At 41.5% G+C, this 17887-nt stretch overlaps 1 protein-coding gene and 1 long non-coding RNA gene across 3 annotated transcripts in view; one reads left to right on the top strand and one right to left on the bottom strand.

The window, feature by feature from the left end:
- The window catches only part of LOC144678835 (glucocorticoid-induced transcript 1 protein-like), a 250170-nt gene extending 247870 nt beyond the window's left edge, over positions 1-2300 (bottom strand). The window contains exon 1 of one of the 2 annotated variants that reach the window (XM_078538793.1): positions 1468-2300. In XM_078538793.1, the coding sequence (XP_078394919.1) occupies positions 1468-1867 (400 nt within the window). In that variant the 5' untranslated portion in view covers positions 1868-2300. The remainder of the gene's footprint in view (positions 1-1467) is intronic. The other variant, XM_078538792.1, reaches the window with a different exon arrangement.
- The window catches only part of LOC144678839 (uncharacterized), a 97375-nt gene that overhangs the window by 934 nt on the left and 78554 nt on the right, over positions 1-17887 (top strand). The gene's annotated exons all lie outside the window — the stretch shown is intronic.

Here is a 17887-nt window from a genome sequence, read left to right as displayed (position 1 = left end):
GCAGGCATGAGCCTGGAGGGGCAGGTAAAATGCTTAGCCATAACCTCAGTAACAGTGCCGTGGCTTCATTGCTGCAGCTGGCTCGTAAACAGCCGAAAAGCGAATAGGAAAAGGTGACATTTTAATGCAGTGGTCAAAGTAAATACCTTATGCACTGAAACCTGACATTAATCAAGCCTTGAACTGATGAGCTGTGCACAGAACAATTAGGCACCAGGTGAATTCCACCACGAGGTCGTAATCCAACTTCAAATTTAATTGTACACAATTGCGGGATCAGCCATTTATGGTTGTAAGACGTCTTTTGAAAACATAAGCTTGTCAGTCACGTTGCATTGATGCACACGTGAACATTTTACTATATCAGAAGTGTACATCATTTTATTTAAATGTATTGCTTTATTTAATCTAATTAAATGTCTTCTATCTAGTTTTCTTGCTGCTTTGAAGCAAAGCTTTCTTTAGTGCGGAAAACACTAGCGCCTGTAGGAACAATGAAAAGACTTTATCGTAAACACTGATTATAGGCAAACTCTCTCTCTCTTGCAGCCCCCCCCCCCCCCCAGTGCAGTGTTTCACAAGCGGGTTTGGTCTTCAAATTGAGTTTTGCTTTATATTAGTGCTTCTCGGCTTCAAAGGGTGAAAGTGGGATCTGAAATGATGGATACAAGACAATTGGAAAAATACTGAAATACTGCAAATTGGCATTGAATTTACACCAATGCATTTTGCGTCGTTTGCATTTGCCAGCACTTACATTTTAATAATGGAAATAAAAAATGCCCTGGTTTCTGTAATGTACAAAATAGATTGCTTAAATTGAGACGTAGATAACCAGCTGTTCACAAAACCAAGAGCTGTTTTTACGTTGTGTCTGTTTGCGAGTTAATAAAACTGTTTAAAATGGCCTTTATAATTAATGAAACAATCTATTCTTGCTTCATACACGATATGCTGGAAAGCTGACATCATGTATGAAGTCCCAGAGAAAAAAAAAAATCCTTCTGGGTCTCTGCCTAGCCTGCATACAAACATAGAACCCCACAACATGTCATTTAAATCCCCTTCTGCATCAACAAAAAACATCACCAAACCCTGCAGTTATTTTTGCACCATCACACACAGAAAAGAAACATAATTGCAGTTTCTTGCCCCTTACGTTTAAACAATACCAAACCCCGTAGTTGCAATGCTTTTGTGTAGCTTTACAAACTGCTGCATGGGTGTTTCTTTATCTACCTTTATCAGTTGGGTGTAAAAACATCCCAATTAATCTTTTCTGTTTTCAAAACGTCTAGGCTCCATACATTTGTATGACAATATACTAGAAAAATACCAACCTTTATAAACCGGTTTGAAGAAAATAGTAAATAACCCTGACAAACACGCGTTCACATAATCGTATCGTTCTGCTCTTTTAATTTAACTGTGACAACAATAGCCTGCCTCTCTGGCTTCCTTCTATACCTTTATAAACAGGAGAGCTGGGGCTCCTTCTCTCAGGTGAGCTCCTACTGTCAGGAGACCGTCTGTGTCTCATGCGTCCGTCGGCGGCGACAATCGCAGCCGGAGCCCAAAGCGAAGAGGTGGGCGAGGAGGTCGGGGAAAGTTTCTGTCCGTTGGAGGTGGTGGATGTGGCTGCTGTTGAGGTCGAGATGGTTGCAGTTGATGCAGAGTGAGCCGCTGTTGCTGCTGCCGGTGAGCTGATGCTGCCGCTGCCGCTGCAGGAGGAGGAGGAGGAGCGGGTCGGGCTGTTATTGCCTTGTCTCAGCTGGAAGGGCACGGTGGCCCTGATGGGCTGCAGGCGGTTCGAAGTCGGCGACCCATTGCGCCGCACTCTTTGAGACGCTTGTTGTGAGGAGGACATAGTGAGACCGCTTTAATAGAGGAGCGTTCTTGAAAATAATTACATAAAATGTATTGTTTAAACAATTTGCAAGAAAGGTCTTCACTCCGGACACACTAGGGATCCCAGGACGCTCAAGAATATTTTGGTTCCGTTGGTTATTGATTATTCTCCCAAATGATATTTTACGAATGATTTTGTTCCCTCTTTTCCTCCTTTTGCGTGAATCGGTCCGGTTGCTGGACGCTACTTGTTAAAGTGACTCTAGTTAATCCCAGGCTCTGTGTCTCACTCATTCGCCTTGCTGTCCTCAGCCTAGCTTCACAGAAATGACAAGCCAGCTGCAACCAGGGAGCTCTGAGTGATAACGTCCTCACCCAATCAAAGAAAGAGCTGCAGCTCACCCGGCTCCAATAGAAGAGTGATCGACATTGCTCTTGTCCAATCATGGGGAAAGAACATGGGTTCATGCGACACCCCTTCCAATAGCTCATTTGATTGGTTGCTATCCTATGGGGTCGTTGTGATGGACACATCTGTTCTCCAACCGATCTGAGGGAAAATGACACTGGAAGGGCGGGTCTCCCGACACTCCTCTTCTATTGGCTGTTCGAACAACATATCACAGCCTGTCCCGTCGAGTTTCTGACTGATTAACAACTTCATCCAATCACCAGCCAGGGAAGTGAACGTGAGCTCCGGGTTCAGAGTGTGCGCGTTTATGACGCACCTGTGATTGACATTTACATTGAACATGTGTTCTGAGTGAAAGATTTGTTTCGGGTCTTGGCTTTCTTATTTGCTGCAGTTCTGCTGAATACAGGAAGATTTATATTATTTACCTGTTTGACTTGCATTGTCAGTTTAGGTGAAGTGTGTGCGCGAAATACATGGTATTTTTGGCAAGAGTTCCAGTTATCCTTTTTACCAAAGGTTCTTAGAAACATAGAATGGTTACAGCAGAGAAGAAGGACTTTCGGCCTATCACGTCTGTGCTGCCACTCTGAAAGAGCAATTCACCTAGAGCCACTTCCCGCCTTCGCCCAGTAGCCATGCACATTCTTCCTTTACAGATAATGATCCAATTCCCTCTTGAATGCCTTGATTGAACCTGCCTACACCACTCCCTCAGGCAGTGCATTCCAGATCCTAACCATTCATTGCATGAAAAGGTTTTACCTCATGTCCCCATTGCTTCCTGCTAATTATCTTAAACCTGTGCCCTCTGGTTCTTGATCCTTCTAGCCAGGGGAATGGTTTCTTCCTAGCTACTCTGTCCAGATCCCTCATGATTTTAAATACCTCTATCAAATCTCCCCTCAACCTTTTTTGCCTCCAAGGAAAACAGTCTCAACTTCTCCAATCTACCTATATAACTAAGTTTCTCATCCCTGGAACCATTCTCATTAATCTTTTCTGCACCCTCACACCTTCACATTCTACCTAAAGTGTGTTGCGCAGAACTGGACACAATATTCCAGTTGAGGCTGAACCAGTGTTTTATACAGATTTATCATAACTTCCTTGCTTTTGTACTCTATGCCCCTACTCATAAAGCCCAGGATGCTGTGTGCTTTATTAACCATGCTCTCAATCTGTCCTGCCATCTTTAAATGATTTATGCACATATACACCCAGCTCCCTCTGTTCCTGCGTCTCTTTTAGAATTGTACACTTTGTTTAGTATTGTCTGTGTTCTATCTACCAAATAAATCACTTCACACTTATCTGTGTTAAATTTAATCTGCCACTTGTTTTCCCATTCCACCAACTTGTCTATGTCCTTTTGAAGTTCTACACTATCCTCCTCACAGTTCACAATATTTCCAAGTTTGTATCACTTGCAAATTTTGAAATTAAGCCCTGTACACAGAGGTCCAGGTCATTAACATATATGAGGAAGAGCAGTAGTCCTAACACTGACCCCTGAGGAACATCACTATAAACCTCCGCCCAGTCCAAAAAAACAACCATTAAGCACTACTCTCTTCTTCCTGTCACTCAGCCAATTTTATAACCATGTTGCTACAGTCCCTTTTATTCCATGAACTCTAACTTTGCTCATGAGTCTGTTGTGCAACACTTCATCAAATACCTTTTGGAAGTCCACATTCTTGGAATGTATTTAAAGTATTGGGCTCAGCAGACCTGCCATTCGTCACTTTGCAAGTTTAACCTAAACCCTTATGTGCCTAAGTAACAACAATCCCAGTCTGCAGGACTATATATTGTATTATATTATCTGGCTTGGGTTTTATTCGTTCAGATTTCATGATAGCCCTTTTTAATCACAGAAGTGAAGCTCATATAAATGTTTGCCATGCTTACGCTCAAATAGTGAGGGGCACCATGACAAACATGCTCATTTCTCTTTGTCTGCATATTTACTAGAATTTCTCTCTTTAAAACTAGCCAGTTTGGCTTATAAACTAGATTATTTCATTGTCATTTGGTAGTACAAGACTTGAATATTGCTGAAAAAGAGACATGTTGCTGATGCTTTTCATTTTGCACTCATCAGGTCAAACACAAGAATATGAAATGTTGCATTTGCCCTGATGAGTGCAAAACGAAAAGCTTCAGCAACATGTCTGTCTTGTCTCATTGTATGCAGAATTGCATACAAAGACTTGGGAAGAATAAAGGTGCTACAGAACTTGGCTGAGGACATAATTCATGCTACAAAAGAAAATTGGAGCGGAAGATCCATGCTTCTCCAGGGTAATTGCCAATGTGGTGGCATATGTTCTTAAAACTTTCTTCGTGTGTTAGAAACAAATAGAACATAATTTTGAGGAAACTGATGATGTTAACACCAATAGTGAAGAGACAGTAGCATAGTGGTAATGTCACTGGACGAGTCCAGAGGTCCAGGCTAATCCTTTAGGGCCATGGGTTCAAAATCCCACCACAGCAGCGAGTGGAATTTAGATTTGATTAATAAATCTATAATATAAAGCTAGTCTCAATAATGGTGACCATGGCAACTATCATCAATTGTTGTAAAAACCCTTCTGGTTCACTAATGTCCTTTAGAGAAGGAAAGCTGCCATCCTTACCTGGTCTGGCCTACATATTTCTCTCAACCCAGCCCTCTACAATGGCCTAGCACATGATGCAGTTCAAGTGCAATTCGGGATGGGCAACAAATCCTGCCCTTTTCAGTGACACCAACATCTCATAAAAGAATAAAGAAAAAAAATTGCTGAATAGTTGTTTCTTTCTAATCCATCCAATCATAGAGCTTCTCCACAGGGAGAAAGGATCTGAACCACCACCAAATGCAGAAAAGCGTGAAGTGATTCATTTTGGTAGGAAGAACGCAGCAACACAATAAAAAAAGGATACAATTCCAAAGGGGGTGCAGGAGCAGAGAGACCTGGGTGTTTATGTGCACAAATCATTGAAGGTGGAAAAACAGTTTGAGAGAATGGTTAATAGAGCATACAGCATCCTAGGCTTTATCAATATGTGCACCTTCAAAACCCGCAACCTCTACCACCAAGAAGAACAAGGGCAGCAGATACACGGGAACAGCATCACTTGCAAATTCCCCTTCAAGCCACACACTATCCTGACTGGAATTATATGACCATTCCTTCACTGATGCTAGGTCAAAATCTTGGAAGTCCCCCCCAAACAGCACTGTGGGAGTACCTACAGCACATGGACTGCAGTGGTTCAAGAAGGCAGCTCACCATCACCTTCTCAAGTGCAATTGGGGATGGGCAAAAAAAAACTGCTGGCTTACCCAGTGTCACCCAAGTCCCATGAAAGAATTAAAGAAAGTACAAAAGCAAGAAGATTATGTTTCACCTGTATAAAGCATTGGTTCGGCCTCAACTGGAATACTGCGCCCAGTTCTAGGCACAACACTTAAGGGAGGATGTGAAGGCATTAGAGAGGGTGAAAAAAAGATCCATAGGAATGGTTCCTGGGATCAAGAACTTTGGTTTCGTAGATAGCCTGGAGAAGTTAGGGCAGTTTTCCTTGAAGAAGAGAGGATTGAGAGGAGATTTGATAGAGGTATTCAAAATTATGAAGGACCTGGACAGAGTAGATAGGGAAAATGTGTTCACATAGGTGGAAAGATCAAGAACTAAAGGGCACGGATTCAAGATAATTGGTAAAAGAAGCAATGGCAACATGAATTTTTTTTACACAGCAAGTGGTTGGGATCTGGAATGCACTGCCTGAGAATGTGGGGGAAGCAAGTTCGATCAAGGAAAGGAAAAATGTGCAGGGCTACAGAGAAAAGGCAAGGGAATGGTACTAAGTGAATCGCTCCTTTGGAGGGCTAGCAGCCACAATGTGCCAAATGGTCTCCTTCTGTTCTGTAACCATTCTATGATTTAACACTCCAGCTCTCTTCAAACAGGTATCTGCTCTAGAATAATGTTTTTGTTATGCATACATTGTTTGGTAAAGATCCTGACCTTTATCTTGATATGTAATGTTTAGAATGGTGTTATATTGTTACATTATTCTAAAATTATTTAAGAGCTATATTGTTTATGCATGTGTATACATGTACGATTAGGATGTCACATCACTCACTAATTGGTCTGTGCACCAGTGCAACATGGTATAATTCTGCAGCACATGGTGAGATCTGGAAAAATGCACGTAATGAAAGCTACAGCATTTGTGTCTAGAAGTGTGATTGTTTCAAACTTCTGGGAACCACAAGACATAACATGGTGGCAGCAGATGTTTGTGAGCAATGAGAAACAAAATGAAAGCTGAATTAGACTGAGAAAAATAAACCCGAGTAAGTGCCACAAGAGAGGCAGAAAAAACAGAATCAGTTGTGCAAAAACAAAATGGACACCACTGCAACATTATACATGCAGTTCCACCCCATGATGAATTGTGAGACCGATAGTGTCGTAGATGCATTTGAGAAGTTTAAACAGAAGTGCAGATTGCTATTCAGTAGCTTTTTAAAAGACAGGAGTGAAGACAAAAGGCTTCCTTTTTTGGACAGGAGAGAAAGGATTAGATCTTTTCAATAGCTGGCAAATGAATGAGGATGACAGTGAAAAAAAGCAGATAAAATTTTCGAGAAATTCAGCACACATCTCCAGCCAAAGTCAAACCATCAGAACCACCAATATGAAATTTAGAGCCTGAGGCAGGAACCAGGTGAGCCATGTTGATAATTGTTTTAATGAGATTGAGAAATGTACTCATCAAGTATAAATTCAAAGAAACAAATAAAAGGCTGGTGGATCAGTTCACTTGGGGCTCTGAACACTCTGATGTACGAAAAGCTCAGATTGGAAATAAGCTTACAAAATCTCAGACTGTTGACACGGCCAAAGCACACGTAGCCATGAGTAGACAGGTGAAGATGCTGACTGCCCAAACTGCTAGCCTTCAGTTAAGTCAAGGGAAAGGCAGCAGGGTTGATACACTGAAGTAGCATCAAAGGAATGTACACCAGACGGAGAAAAAAATGTTGAAGAGCTGTGAACAACCACAAGTTCACAATGCGAAGGAATTGGCCCCAGATACGGATCAAACAGTAGAGCTTGTGGAAACCCCAAGCACTGGGAAAAGTTGTGCGGAATAAAGAAAGGAGATGGTAAAGGGGTTATCAGAGGAAGAGCAACAGGGTGAATGAGAAAGAAAAGAAACCAAAACATCCATATCCTGGAAGGTGACAATGAATTTGAGGATGCAATAGGGATAGGAATCATACAACCACATGAAATGTCTGAATACAACAGTTCCCAGAGAAAAGAAATTCATACAACCATTCAGAACAGAAAAGTGGTGAGAAATAAGCCCACAGCCATAAATCTGAATCTTGATGCCGGAGCAGAGAGGATCATAATTCCCCTCAGATAGAAGATCTTTCCTGAAAAGTTGAAAGAAAATGGTTACCCAAAGAAAGATGCTCTGAAATCGAGCAATGCCATGCTGACAACATATGGTGCAACTAAGATTCCACAGTTAGGAATTACCCAAATCAGAGGGACACACAAAGGAAAAGATGTTAAATGTACATTCTACATTGCTGAAACAGATGGTCCTGCTATCCTGGGGTTGAGCAGTTGCGAAGAGCTGCAGCTGATCTCAGTGAACCATGAGATGAAGGAGGTGTCACTGAAGGTAGGTACACCTACTCCACTCAGAAGCAAGAAAGATCTGATCCAAATGTATCCAGATTGTTTTGATGAGACAGTTGGATGTTTTGAAAATTTTGAGTATCATATCACCATAGATCCAGAGAAGACACCAGGGATTCATCCCCATGTAAAGTACCAATAGAACTGAAAGGAAAGTTTGAAAGAGAGTTCCAAGAGATAGAAGAAAAGAAAGTGATTGCCAGAGTCACAGAGCTTACAGATTGGGTAAATTCCATCTTTGTGAGAGATAAGCCAAATGGATGGCTACAAATTTTGCCTGAATCCTAAAGATCTTAATGAAGCCATAAAGATGAATTACTACCCTGCTCCACCACTGGAAGAGATCATGCCAGCACTAGCAGGGGCAAAAGCTTTTAGCCAGAAAGTTTTGGTCTGAGAAATGGCTAATGGCACATGAAGCTTGACAAGGAATCTTCGCTATTGACGACATTCAATACACCCTTTGGACTGTACAAAATCCTGCATCAACCCTTTGGCCTTAAAGTGCTTGATGAGATATAGCAAACACAGTCAACAATATGGCAGTATTGGTCAATCAGAGATGATATTTTACTAGAAGATGGTGTTCTGCTGGCTGGGTCCAGAATAATCATACCCAAAATGATGCAGAAAGAACTTCTCCAGAAGATATATGAAGACCACATGGAAATGCAGAAGTGTAAGCTCAACTGTGAACTGGATAGGCAGAAAGACAGTGTCTACGTGTGGTGTATGCCAGAAGTATAGACATACACAGCAGAAAGAAAAGATGATAGCTACTGAAGTACTATGCAGACCATGGCATACTGTGGGAGCTGATTTGTCCACGCACAACAAGAAATGTATCTTATAGTAGTAGACTCTTACTCAAAGTTCCCTTTTAGCAGAAAGATGAAAGATCTGAGAGCTACAACAATCATTACAGCAGTACAAGTTCTGTTTGCTGAGCAAGGGTTTCCTGAAAGAGTATAATGTGATAATAGAATCCAATTCATCTCCAGAGAATTTAAGGAATTTGCTGAAAAGTATGAGTTCAATATCATAACTTCATCACCACATTACCCAAAGGGACATGGTTTCATAGAAAAACACATCCAAACGATCAAGAAAACTCTCAAAATGCTGAGAGACAAAGGAAGACCCAAACTTTACCTTATTGTCATTCCAAGCTACGCTTCTCAAGGCTGACATGAAATTGTCTGCAGAGCTATTGAATGGCAAAAAGCACAAGGCAATTCTGTCAAGCAGGCTACATCCTCCAAATGACCAGAGGAAGTAAGGCAACAGTGATTCTGGGGCAGATGGGACCTGTACAAGATGGACGGGCTGCATCTTAGCAGGACCAGGACTAACATCCTCACAGGGACTTTCACTAGTGCTGTTGGGGAGGGTTTAAACTAGGTTGCTAGGGGGATGGGAACCAGAGAGGGAGCTCAGATTCAAGGGAAGCAAAACTGGTAAAAGGAAGGAGAAAAGTAGAAAGCAAAAATAGAAAACAGACAAAGCATAGCATCAAATAGGATCAGAATAGAGAATAATGTTAAAAAAACAGAATTAAAGGCACTCTATCTGAATGCACATGGCATTTGCAAAAAGGTTGATGATTTGAATGCACAAATTGAGGTAAATGGGTATGATTTAATTGCCATTACAGAGACGTGGCTACAGGGTGACCAAGATTGCAAACTGAATATCCAAGGATATTCAGAATTTAGGAGGAATAAGCAAAAAGGAAAAGCTGGTGGGGTAGCACTCTTAATAAGAGACAGGATCAGTACGTTAGTAAGAGAGGATCTCAGATTGAAGGATCAAGATGTAGAATCAGTTTGGGTGGAGCTAAGAAACAGCAAGGGGCAGCAAACATTAGTGAGAGTTGTTTATAGGCCACCAAAATGTAGTGGTAATATTGGGCAGGTATAAATCAGGAAATTAGAGATGTATGGAATGTAGGTGATACAGTAACAATGAGCGACTTCAATTCACACATAGACTGGGTTAACTAAATCAGCACTAATGCTGTGGAGAAGGAAGCCCTGGAGTATGTGCAAGATGAGTTTCTGGATCAGTACATTGAGGAGCCAAGTAGGGATTGAGCTATTTTGGATTTAGTGTTGTGTAATGAGAAAGGGCTAATTAATAACCTTGCTGTAAAGGAGCCTTTGGCAAATATTGACCATAATATGATAGAATTTTGGCTGATAGCATTAAGATTGAATGTGATATAGTTCATTTTGAAACTATGAGGGGCAAGTTGGCTATGGTTGGTTATGGTGGATTAGAAAAATAAATTAAAAGAGTTGGCAGTAGACAGGCAATGGCTAATATTTAAAGAAGTACTACACCATCTACAACAGATATATATTCCTCTAAGGCACAAACACCAAAAGGAAAGGTAAATCAACTAAATAATGAAAGAAGTTAAAGATTGCATTAGATCAAATAAATGGCTTATAAGGATGCCAGAAAAAATGGTAAGCCTGAGGACTGGGGGCAATTTAGAACCCAGCAAAGGAGGACCAAGAAATTGATTAAGAAAGGAAAAAGAGAAGATGAATGCAAGTTAGTGGGGAACATAAAGGTGGACTGGAAAAGCTTCTTTAGGTATGTGAAAAGGAAAAGATTACCTAGGACAAATGTGGGTCCAATACAGGTGGGGACAGGAGAATTTATAGTGAAAAGAAAAGGGAAATGACGGAGAAACTAAACAGTTACTTTGTGTCCGTCTTTATCGAAGAAGATACAGAAAATCTCCCAGAAATACTAGGCGACCAAGGGACTTGTGAAACTTAGGAACTAAAAGAAATTACTATTAGTAAAGAGGTAGTACTTGAAAAGTTAACTGGATTGAAGGTTGGTAAATCCCCTGGACCAGATGAGCTTCATCCCAGAGTGTTGAAGCGGGTGGCTAGAGCGATAGTAGATGCATTGGTGGTTATCTTTCAAAATTTTATAGATTCTGGAAAGGTTCCTGCGGGCTGGAAAGTAGCAAACGTAACCCCATTATTTAAGAACGGAGGGAGAGGGAGAATGGAGAACTACAGACCTGTTAGTTTGACATAGCAGTAGGGAAAATGTTAGAATCTATTATAAAATATGTGATAACTGGACATTTAGAAAATAATGGTAAAATTGGGCAGAGTGGACATGAATTTATGACTGGGAAATCATGTTTGACAAACCTGTCAGAGTTTTTGAGGATATCACTTGTAGCATTGATAAAGGAGAACCAGTGGATGTGGTGTATTTGGATTTTCAGAACTCTTTTGACAAGGTCCCACCCCAGAGGTTAGTAAATAAAATTAGAGCACATAGGAATGGAGAAATATACTAGTATGGATTAGGAATTGCTTAACAGACAGAAAGCAGAGAGTAGGAATAAACGGATAATTCTCAGGATGGCAGGCTATTACCAGTGGGGCACCGCCAGGATTCGTGCTAGGTTCACAGCTGTTCACAATCTACAAAAATTATTTGGATGTGGGGACCAATTGTAATATTTCCAAATTTACTGATGACACCAAACTGGGTGTGAACCTAAGTTGTGAGGAGGATGCAAGGAGGTTTCAAGAGGACTTTGACAGGCTAAGTGAATGAATTAGAACATGGCAGATGGAATTGAATGTGAATAAGTGTGAAGTTACTCATTTTGATAGAAAAATCAGAAAGACAGAATATTTCTTAAATGGCGAGAGGTTGCAAAGTGCAGGTGTCCATAGGGATCTTGTTTATGAGTTAGCATGCAAGTACAGCAAGCAATTAGGAAGGCAAATGGTATATTGGTCTTCATCACAAGGGGATTTGAGTACAGGAGTAAAGATGTCTTGTTGCAGTTGTATAGAGCCTTGGTCAGACCTCACCTGGAGTATTGTGCACAGTTTTGGTACTCTTATCCAAGGAGGGATATACTTGCCATAGAAGGATTGCAACAGAGGTTCACCAGATTAATCCCTGGGATGACAGGATTGTGTTATGAGGAGAGATTGAGGAGACTGGATCTACATTCCTTAGAGTTTCAAAGAATGAGGGGTGACTTCCTTGAAACTTACAAATTTCTTACAGGGTGTGGCAGGGTGGATGTATATAAGATGTTTCCCGTGGCTTGAGTCTAAAACCAGGGAACATAATCTCAGGGCAAGCCATTTAAGACTTTTTTTTATTCGTATATAGGATGTGGGCATTGCTAGCTAGGCTAGCATTTCTTGCCTGTCCCTAATTGCCCTTGAGAAGGTGGTGGCTTCTTGAACTGCTGCAGTCCCTCTTGTGTAGGTACACCCACAGTACTATTAGGGAGGGAGTTCCAGGATTTTGACCCAGTGACAGTGAAGGAATCATGGGCGATATATTTCCAAGTCAGGATGGTGAGTAGCTTGAAGGGTAACTTCCAGGTGGTGTTCCCATCTATCTGCTACCCTTGCCCTTCTAGATGGTAGTGGTTGTGGGTTTGGAAGGTACGGTCTAAGGAGGCTTGGTGAGTTCCAGCAGTGCATCTTGTAGATGTTACACACTGCTGCCACTGTGATGGATGGAGTGAATGTTTGTGGATATGGTGCCAATCAAGCAGGTTGCTTTGTCCTGGATGGTGTCAAGCTTTCTGAGTGTTGTTGAAGCTGCACTCATCCAGGCAAGTGAAGAGTATTCCACCACACTCCAGACTTGTGCTTTGTAGATGGTGGACAGGCATTGAGGAGCCAGGAGGTGACTTACCCGCCGGAGGATTCCTAGCCTCCGGCCTGCTCTTGCAGCCACAGTATTTATATGGTTAGTCCAGTTCAGTTTCTGGTCAATGGCCGCTGAGTTTTTCCAGCATTTTCTGTTTTTATTTCAGTTTCTGACCCTAGGATGTTGATAGTGGTGCATTCAGCCATGGTAATGCCATTAAATGTCAAGGGACAATGGAAAGATTCTCTCTTGTTGGAGATGGTCATTGCCTGGAACTTGTGCAGTGTGATTGTTACTTGCCACTTGTCAGCCCAAGCCTGGATATTGTCCAGGTCTTGCTGCATTTGTACATGGACTGTTTCAGTATCTGAGGAGTCGCAAATGGTGCTGAACGTTGTGCAATCATCAGTGAGCATCTCTACTTCTGACCTTATGATGGAAGAAAGGTTATTGATGAAGCAGCTGAAGATGGTTGGGCCAAGGGCACTACCCTGAGGAACTCCTGCAGTGATGTCCTGGAGCTGAGATGACTGATCTCCAACAACCACAATCATCTTCCTTTGTGCTAGGTATGACTCCAACCAGCGGAGAGTTTTCCTCCTGATTCCCATTAACCCCAGTTTTACTAGGGCTCCTTGATATCACACTTGGTCAAATGTTGCCTTGATGCCAAGGGCAGTCACTTTCACCTCACCTTCGGAGTTCAGCTCTTTTGTCTATGCTGTAGTTAGGTCAGGAGCCATGTGGCCTCGGTGGAACCCAAACTGAGCATCAATGAGCAAGTTATTGCTAAGCAAGTGCCACTTGATAGCATGTTGATGACCCCTTCCATCACTTTACTGATGATCGAGACTAGACTGATGGGGTGGTAATTGGCCGGGTTGGATTTGGTCCTGCTTTTTGTGTACAGGACATACCTGGGCAATTTTCCACATTGCTGGGTAGATGCCAGTGTTGTAGCTGTACTGGAACAGCTTGGCTAGGGGCGCAGCAAGTTCTGGAGCACAAGTCTTCAGTACTATTGCTGGACTATGTCAGGGCCCACAGCTTTTGCAGTGTCCAGTGCCTTCAGCCGTTTCTTGATATCACGTGGAGTGAATCGAAATGGCTGAAGACTGGCATCTGTGAAGGTGGAGACCTCCAGAGATGAGAATGAATTTCTTCACACAGAGGGTGATGAATCTTTGGAATTCTCTACCCCAGAGGGCTTTGGAAAGTCAATCATTGAGTATGTTCAACACAGAAATCGATAGATTTCTGGAGACTAATGACATCAAGAGATATGGAGAAATTGCAGGAAAGTGGCATTGAGGTAGAATAGATGATCAGTCATTATGTAATTGAATTATGGAGCAGGGCTCGATGGGCTAAATGGCCTACTCCTGTTCCAAGTTCCTAACTCACTAATGCAGAGGTTGAAATAAGTCAACACTTCAACAAGCTTGCCAAACCCTTGACTGAGTTGTTGAGAAGACAAACCTGAGCCTGCACAGAATCCAATCCTGAAAACCCAAACCCAGCAAAAGTTGTTGCTGAAGCTGAGCATCCAAGATCATACATCATTGACACTGAAACCAGTAAGCAGATGAGAAGGAACAGAGTCCGTAGACCTATACCTGAGCTGATAAAGCAGGAAAGGTCATTGGAAACACCAGCAACATTACTAATAAGTGAGACAACATCAACTGCATCACCAGTAAGTGGTGCAACATCAACACCATTAGCAAGTGAATGAACATCAGCAACATCAAGCCGAACTCGTACAACAGCAGGAACAACACGCACAACTTCGCCAGTATTGTGATGAATACCAAATCCCGTGTATCCAGCCGAAGTCTCTGCCCTGAGCTCAGGGTCAAAGACTTTCGCAGAGTGTCCTGGGCAGTAAGGAACCAGCCCGTCGGAGGTTTAAACTTCCCAGGCAATTCCTACATTTGTCTGTGCGTCAGGACTTCCACAGGGTCTTGTTGCTCATCGGCTGACATATATCCCATCTCCAGTGATCTGGAGACAGGAAGATTTGGGGCTGTCATTCAAAGTCCATTCAATACATTTAAACCCCCTCTAGTACTTAGTCCCTTATAAAAACAAATATTTGTATTCATAACGCTACATCAAAGACAGATAATCCTTTAATAACCTCTGGGAGCTGTCAGTCAAACTGTGAATTTAGCACTTAGGGTTTTGTCAACAAGCAGCGATTAAAACTACAAGCAGATTATTTTCAACTTAGACATGGGCAGGTTGATCCTTTAAAAAAAATTTAAGTCCAGGCATTTTAAATGACTTGACAGCTTGACAGTTCCACAGATGCCCTTTATAAGCATTTATGCCTATTCTAAAAATTTGTAACTCACTGTGGGATAAGGCCTACACTCTAAGCAAAAATAGGGTCTGTTTGAAATCAGTGAAGAGTACAAATGGCTCTGCTGAGTTCAGGTTTCCCCAGTGTGTGAATCGTACCTTGCACTTATTCCCCTAAAAGTAAAAATAGGATCTATTGGAAATGGGAGTGGGACTTCCAGATCCAGGTCCCCAGCGCCATTTTGGATAAGCCACATTCTCCATGACTCTGAAAATTTAGGCCATTATCTCCCTGTTTTTGTATTGCATAAGAACATATAAACATATGAATTAAGAGCAGGAGTAGGCTATTTGGCCTCTCGAGCCCTTCGTTTCAGGGTGCCTCACTGATTAGGCCACTCAATGTTGGGTGCAATTGGGTGGAGCATTCTCCTTGCTGCTATGAACTTTGTGCCCAAAAATTGCACAAGACCCCAATTTTCATATTTAAGCAGTCTCCTGCTGGAAACAGACAGATGGGGTGGATGCCCATTTACAGGCCTGCCTAAAAATTGTAACAGTTAGGCTTTGGTGTCAATGGGGCAGCCAAGGGGCCTCAATTTTTGGCTGAGAAATGAGTGAATTGCAGTTGAACATTGCTCCCATGCATTGACTGGCCTCCTTTATGCTGTAAACTTCTATAGTTTCAGGAGAATCATTCAAGTCTTTGATTTTTTTCTCTCTCTCAGTCACTTCCACTCTCAAGTGTCTACTCTTCTGAAGCAAGCAACTTGAGAAAAAGGGGAACAAATTAATAAATCAACAAAAGGTCAAATAAACTAATCAAAATAGGTAACCCCTTAAAGGGGCACCGTAATTAAAGAACAAAAACACAAAGAAAACTTACAAGTACTCAACATTAGAATGTCCATGTCAAGCACATTTGCAATTAACTTTTTTTCTAACTGTCAACAAAACACAGGTGAAGATAGTTATTAGTTTTCAAAATATAACCAGTGTTTCTTTTAGAGAAAAACAAACCTGACATCTTTCTCTTGGCATCTTCTCTCCTTCAGTTTAGTACAATCTTTAATGGTTATTAAAAACAAAAGCTGAAAGTGCTAATGTAATCAGATCATTCCTTTTGCATATAATCTCTCATTTTTATTACACATTTTCCCAAAGTAAAGCTTTAAATTCATCCCCTTCAATTGTTTGGAGGTAGGCTACTGGGTAGAAAGCATCCCACTGGGTAGCTGACTGAGTAGCACTGATGTATCTTGGGAAATGAGGTACTCTGCACAATCTAAATTCAGCTCAGTCACAGCTCTGTGCAAAACTATCATGTCTAAACTCAGACAGAAGGAAGAGTCGATGATCTTTAAGTAAAAATATTAATGAAGACATTAAAAGACAAAAGATAATTCAGTACTAAATATTACTGAGAACAAAAATGCACACCGTTTGTACTTAATTTAATATAAAATAAATACTTTACTAGAAATATTTGCCTTGTTTCTGAGGAGTTTTTTTTCAGATATTTTTGCTATTTAAGTACTAGAGATCACTCTTCTAAGCAAGCCCTTACTTCCTACAAACTGGAGTGTAACTTTGTACACTCAATATCCAGCAATGAAGTAAGCCCAGTGATTGAACAGAAAACCTAGTGACTATTTAACCTGCTGGATACATCGCAAACCCTCTTGTGATATCCTAGATTTTGCAAAGCAGTAAAAATCAATATCACATTCAATACTCTTAAGACCACGGCTTATGCTTTAAACTATAGAACAAGTTTATTAATTGTAACAGCAGTATAAGACAATGCAGCAGATTATAGTACATTAAAGAAGCATTAACTCCTGTTCCTTCCTTGGATACAAAACACAAACACAGAACTTCACTAATTCCGCTGATACTAAACCTAGCTTCACTTTTATTTGAGACCCAATTTAAGCAATGTTCACTATTTGTCAAGCAAGGGCTACTTTAGCAAAAAACCTGCAACGTGAGAGCCACATCGACTACTAAATTATCAATGCTTACTACTCTTTCATGATGTAATGCTACATAGCAACGTGTGTAACTAAAACAAAATCACATATTATACTTAAAAATAAAAACACATGTACAATTAAAAATATACAGCATTTATAAAACAATAACCAGGAAAATATAAGGAATTAAAAATGTACCTATGCAAGTAAACATTTTAAAAAGCTGAATAATGCAAAACATACCTTAAAAACTGGAAGAGCTAAATTCCTACATTGGTAAATGAAATAACTTTTAAGTTTTTAAACTTATTTTATTTTAAAAGAAAAATATAACTTTCTACATACAGTACCTCCTGCCTGCCACCAATCCTGCTTCCTCAACCTCCTGCTCCCTCATCCTCCTGGTCGCTGCAGATCCTCCTCCTCCCCAATCCCCAGCATTGTGGTCTCTTCCCATCCCCGACCTTCGAGTTGTGGCCTGCTCCCCCACCCTCTTGCGGAGCCTCCCACTCCCTGACTCACCCTCTCGCTGCTTCCCTCTCCTGAATTTGCATTTCCGACAGGATCCAGTTCCAATCCAAAGCCAGAGCTCCAATGTTGTGGAATTGCGAGTGCTGATGGTGCAGAAGTACTGAGCTGGGGCTACTACAGTCCACGTTTTTTTTTAAATGCTCCCGCTTGCTGCTTCCCACTCCTGAAAAAGACATAGATTGTAGCAGCCTAGCTCCCTACTACTGCACCATCGGAACTCATACTTCTACAACATCAAAGCTTTGACTGACTTCAGATTGGATCTGGAACTTGAATGGGAATGCAGATCCAGGAAAGGGAAGTGGCGAAAGGGTGAGTCGGGGAGTGGGAGGTTTGGCGTGAGGATGGGTCGGAGAGGGGGAAGAGGCCGCAACTCAGAGATCGGGGAGTGGTGAGAAGCTGCTCCAAAGTGCACCAGTCACATGGGAAACAATGTT

The sequence above is a fragment of the Cetorhinus maximus genome, chromosome 3, assembly GCF_964194155.1.
Source record: "Cetorhinus maximus chromosome 3, sCetMax3.hap1.1, whole genome shotgun sequence".
In the NCBI taxonomy this organism is placed as follows: Eukaryota; Metazoa; Chordata; class Chondrichthyes; order Lamniformes; family Cetorhinidae; genus Cetorhinus; species Cetorhinus maximus.
The sequence above is the reverse complement of the archived record's forward strand: the minus strand, read 5'-3'. Positions and strand labels throughout refer to the sequence as shown.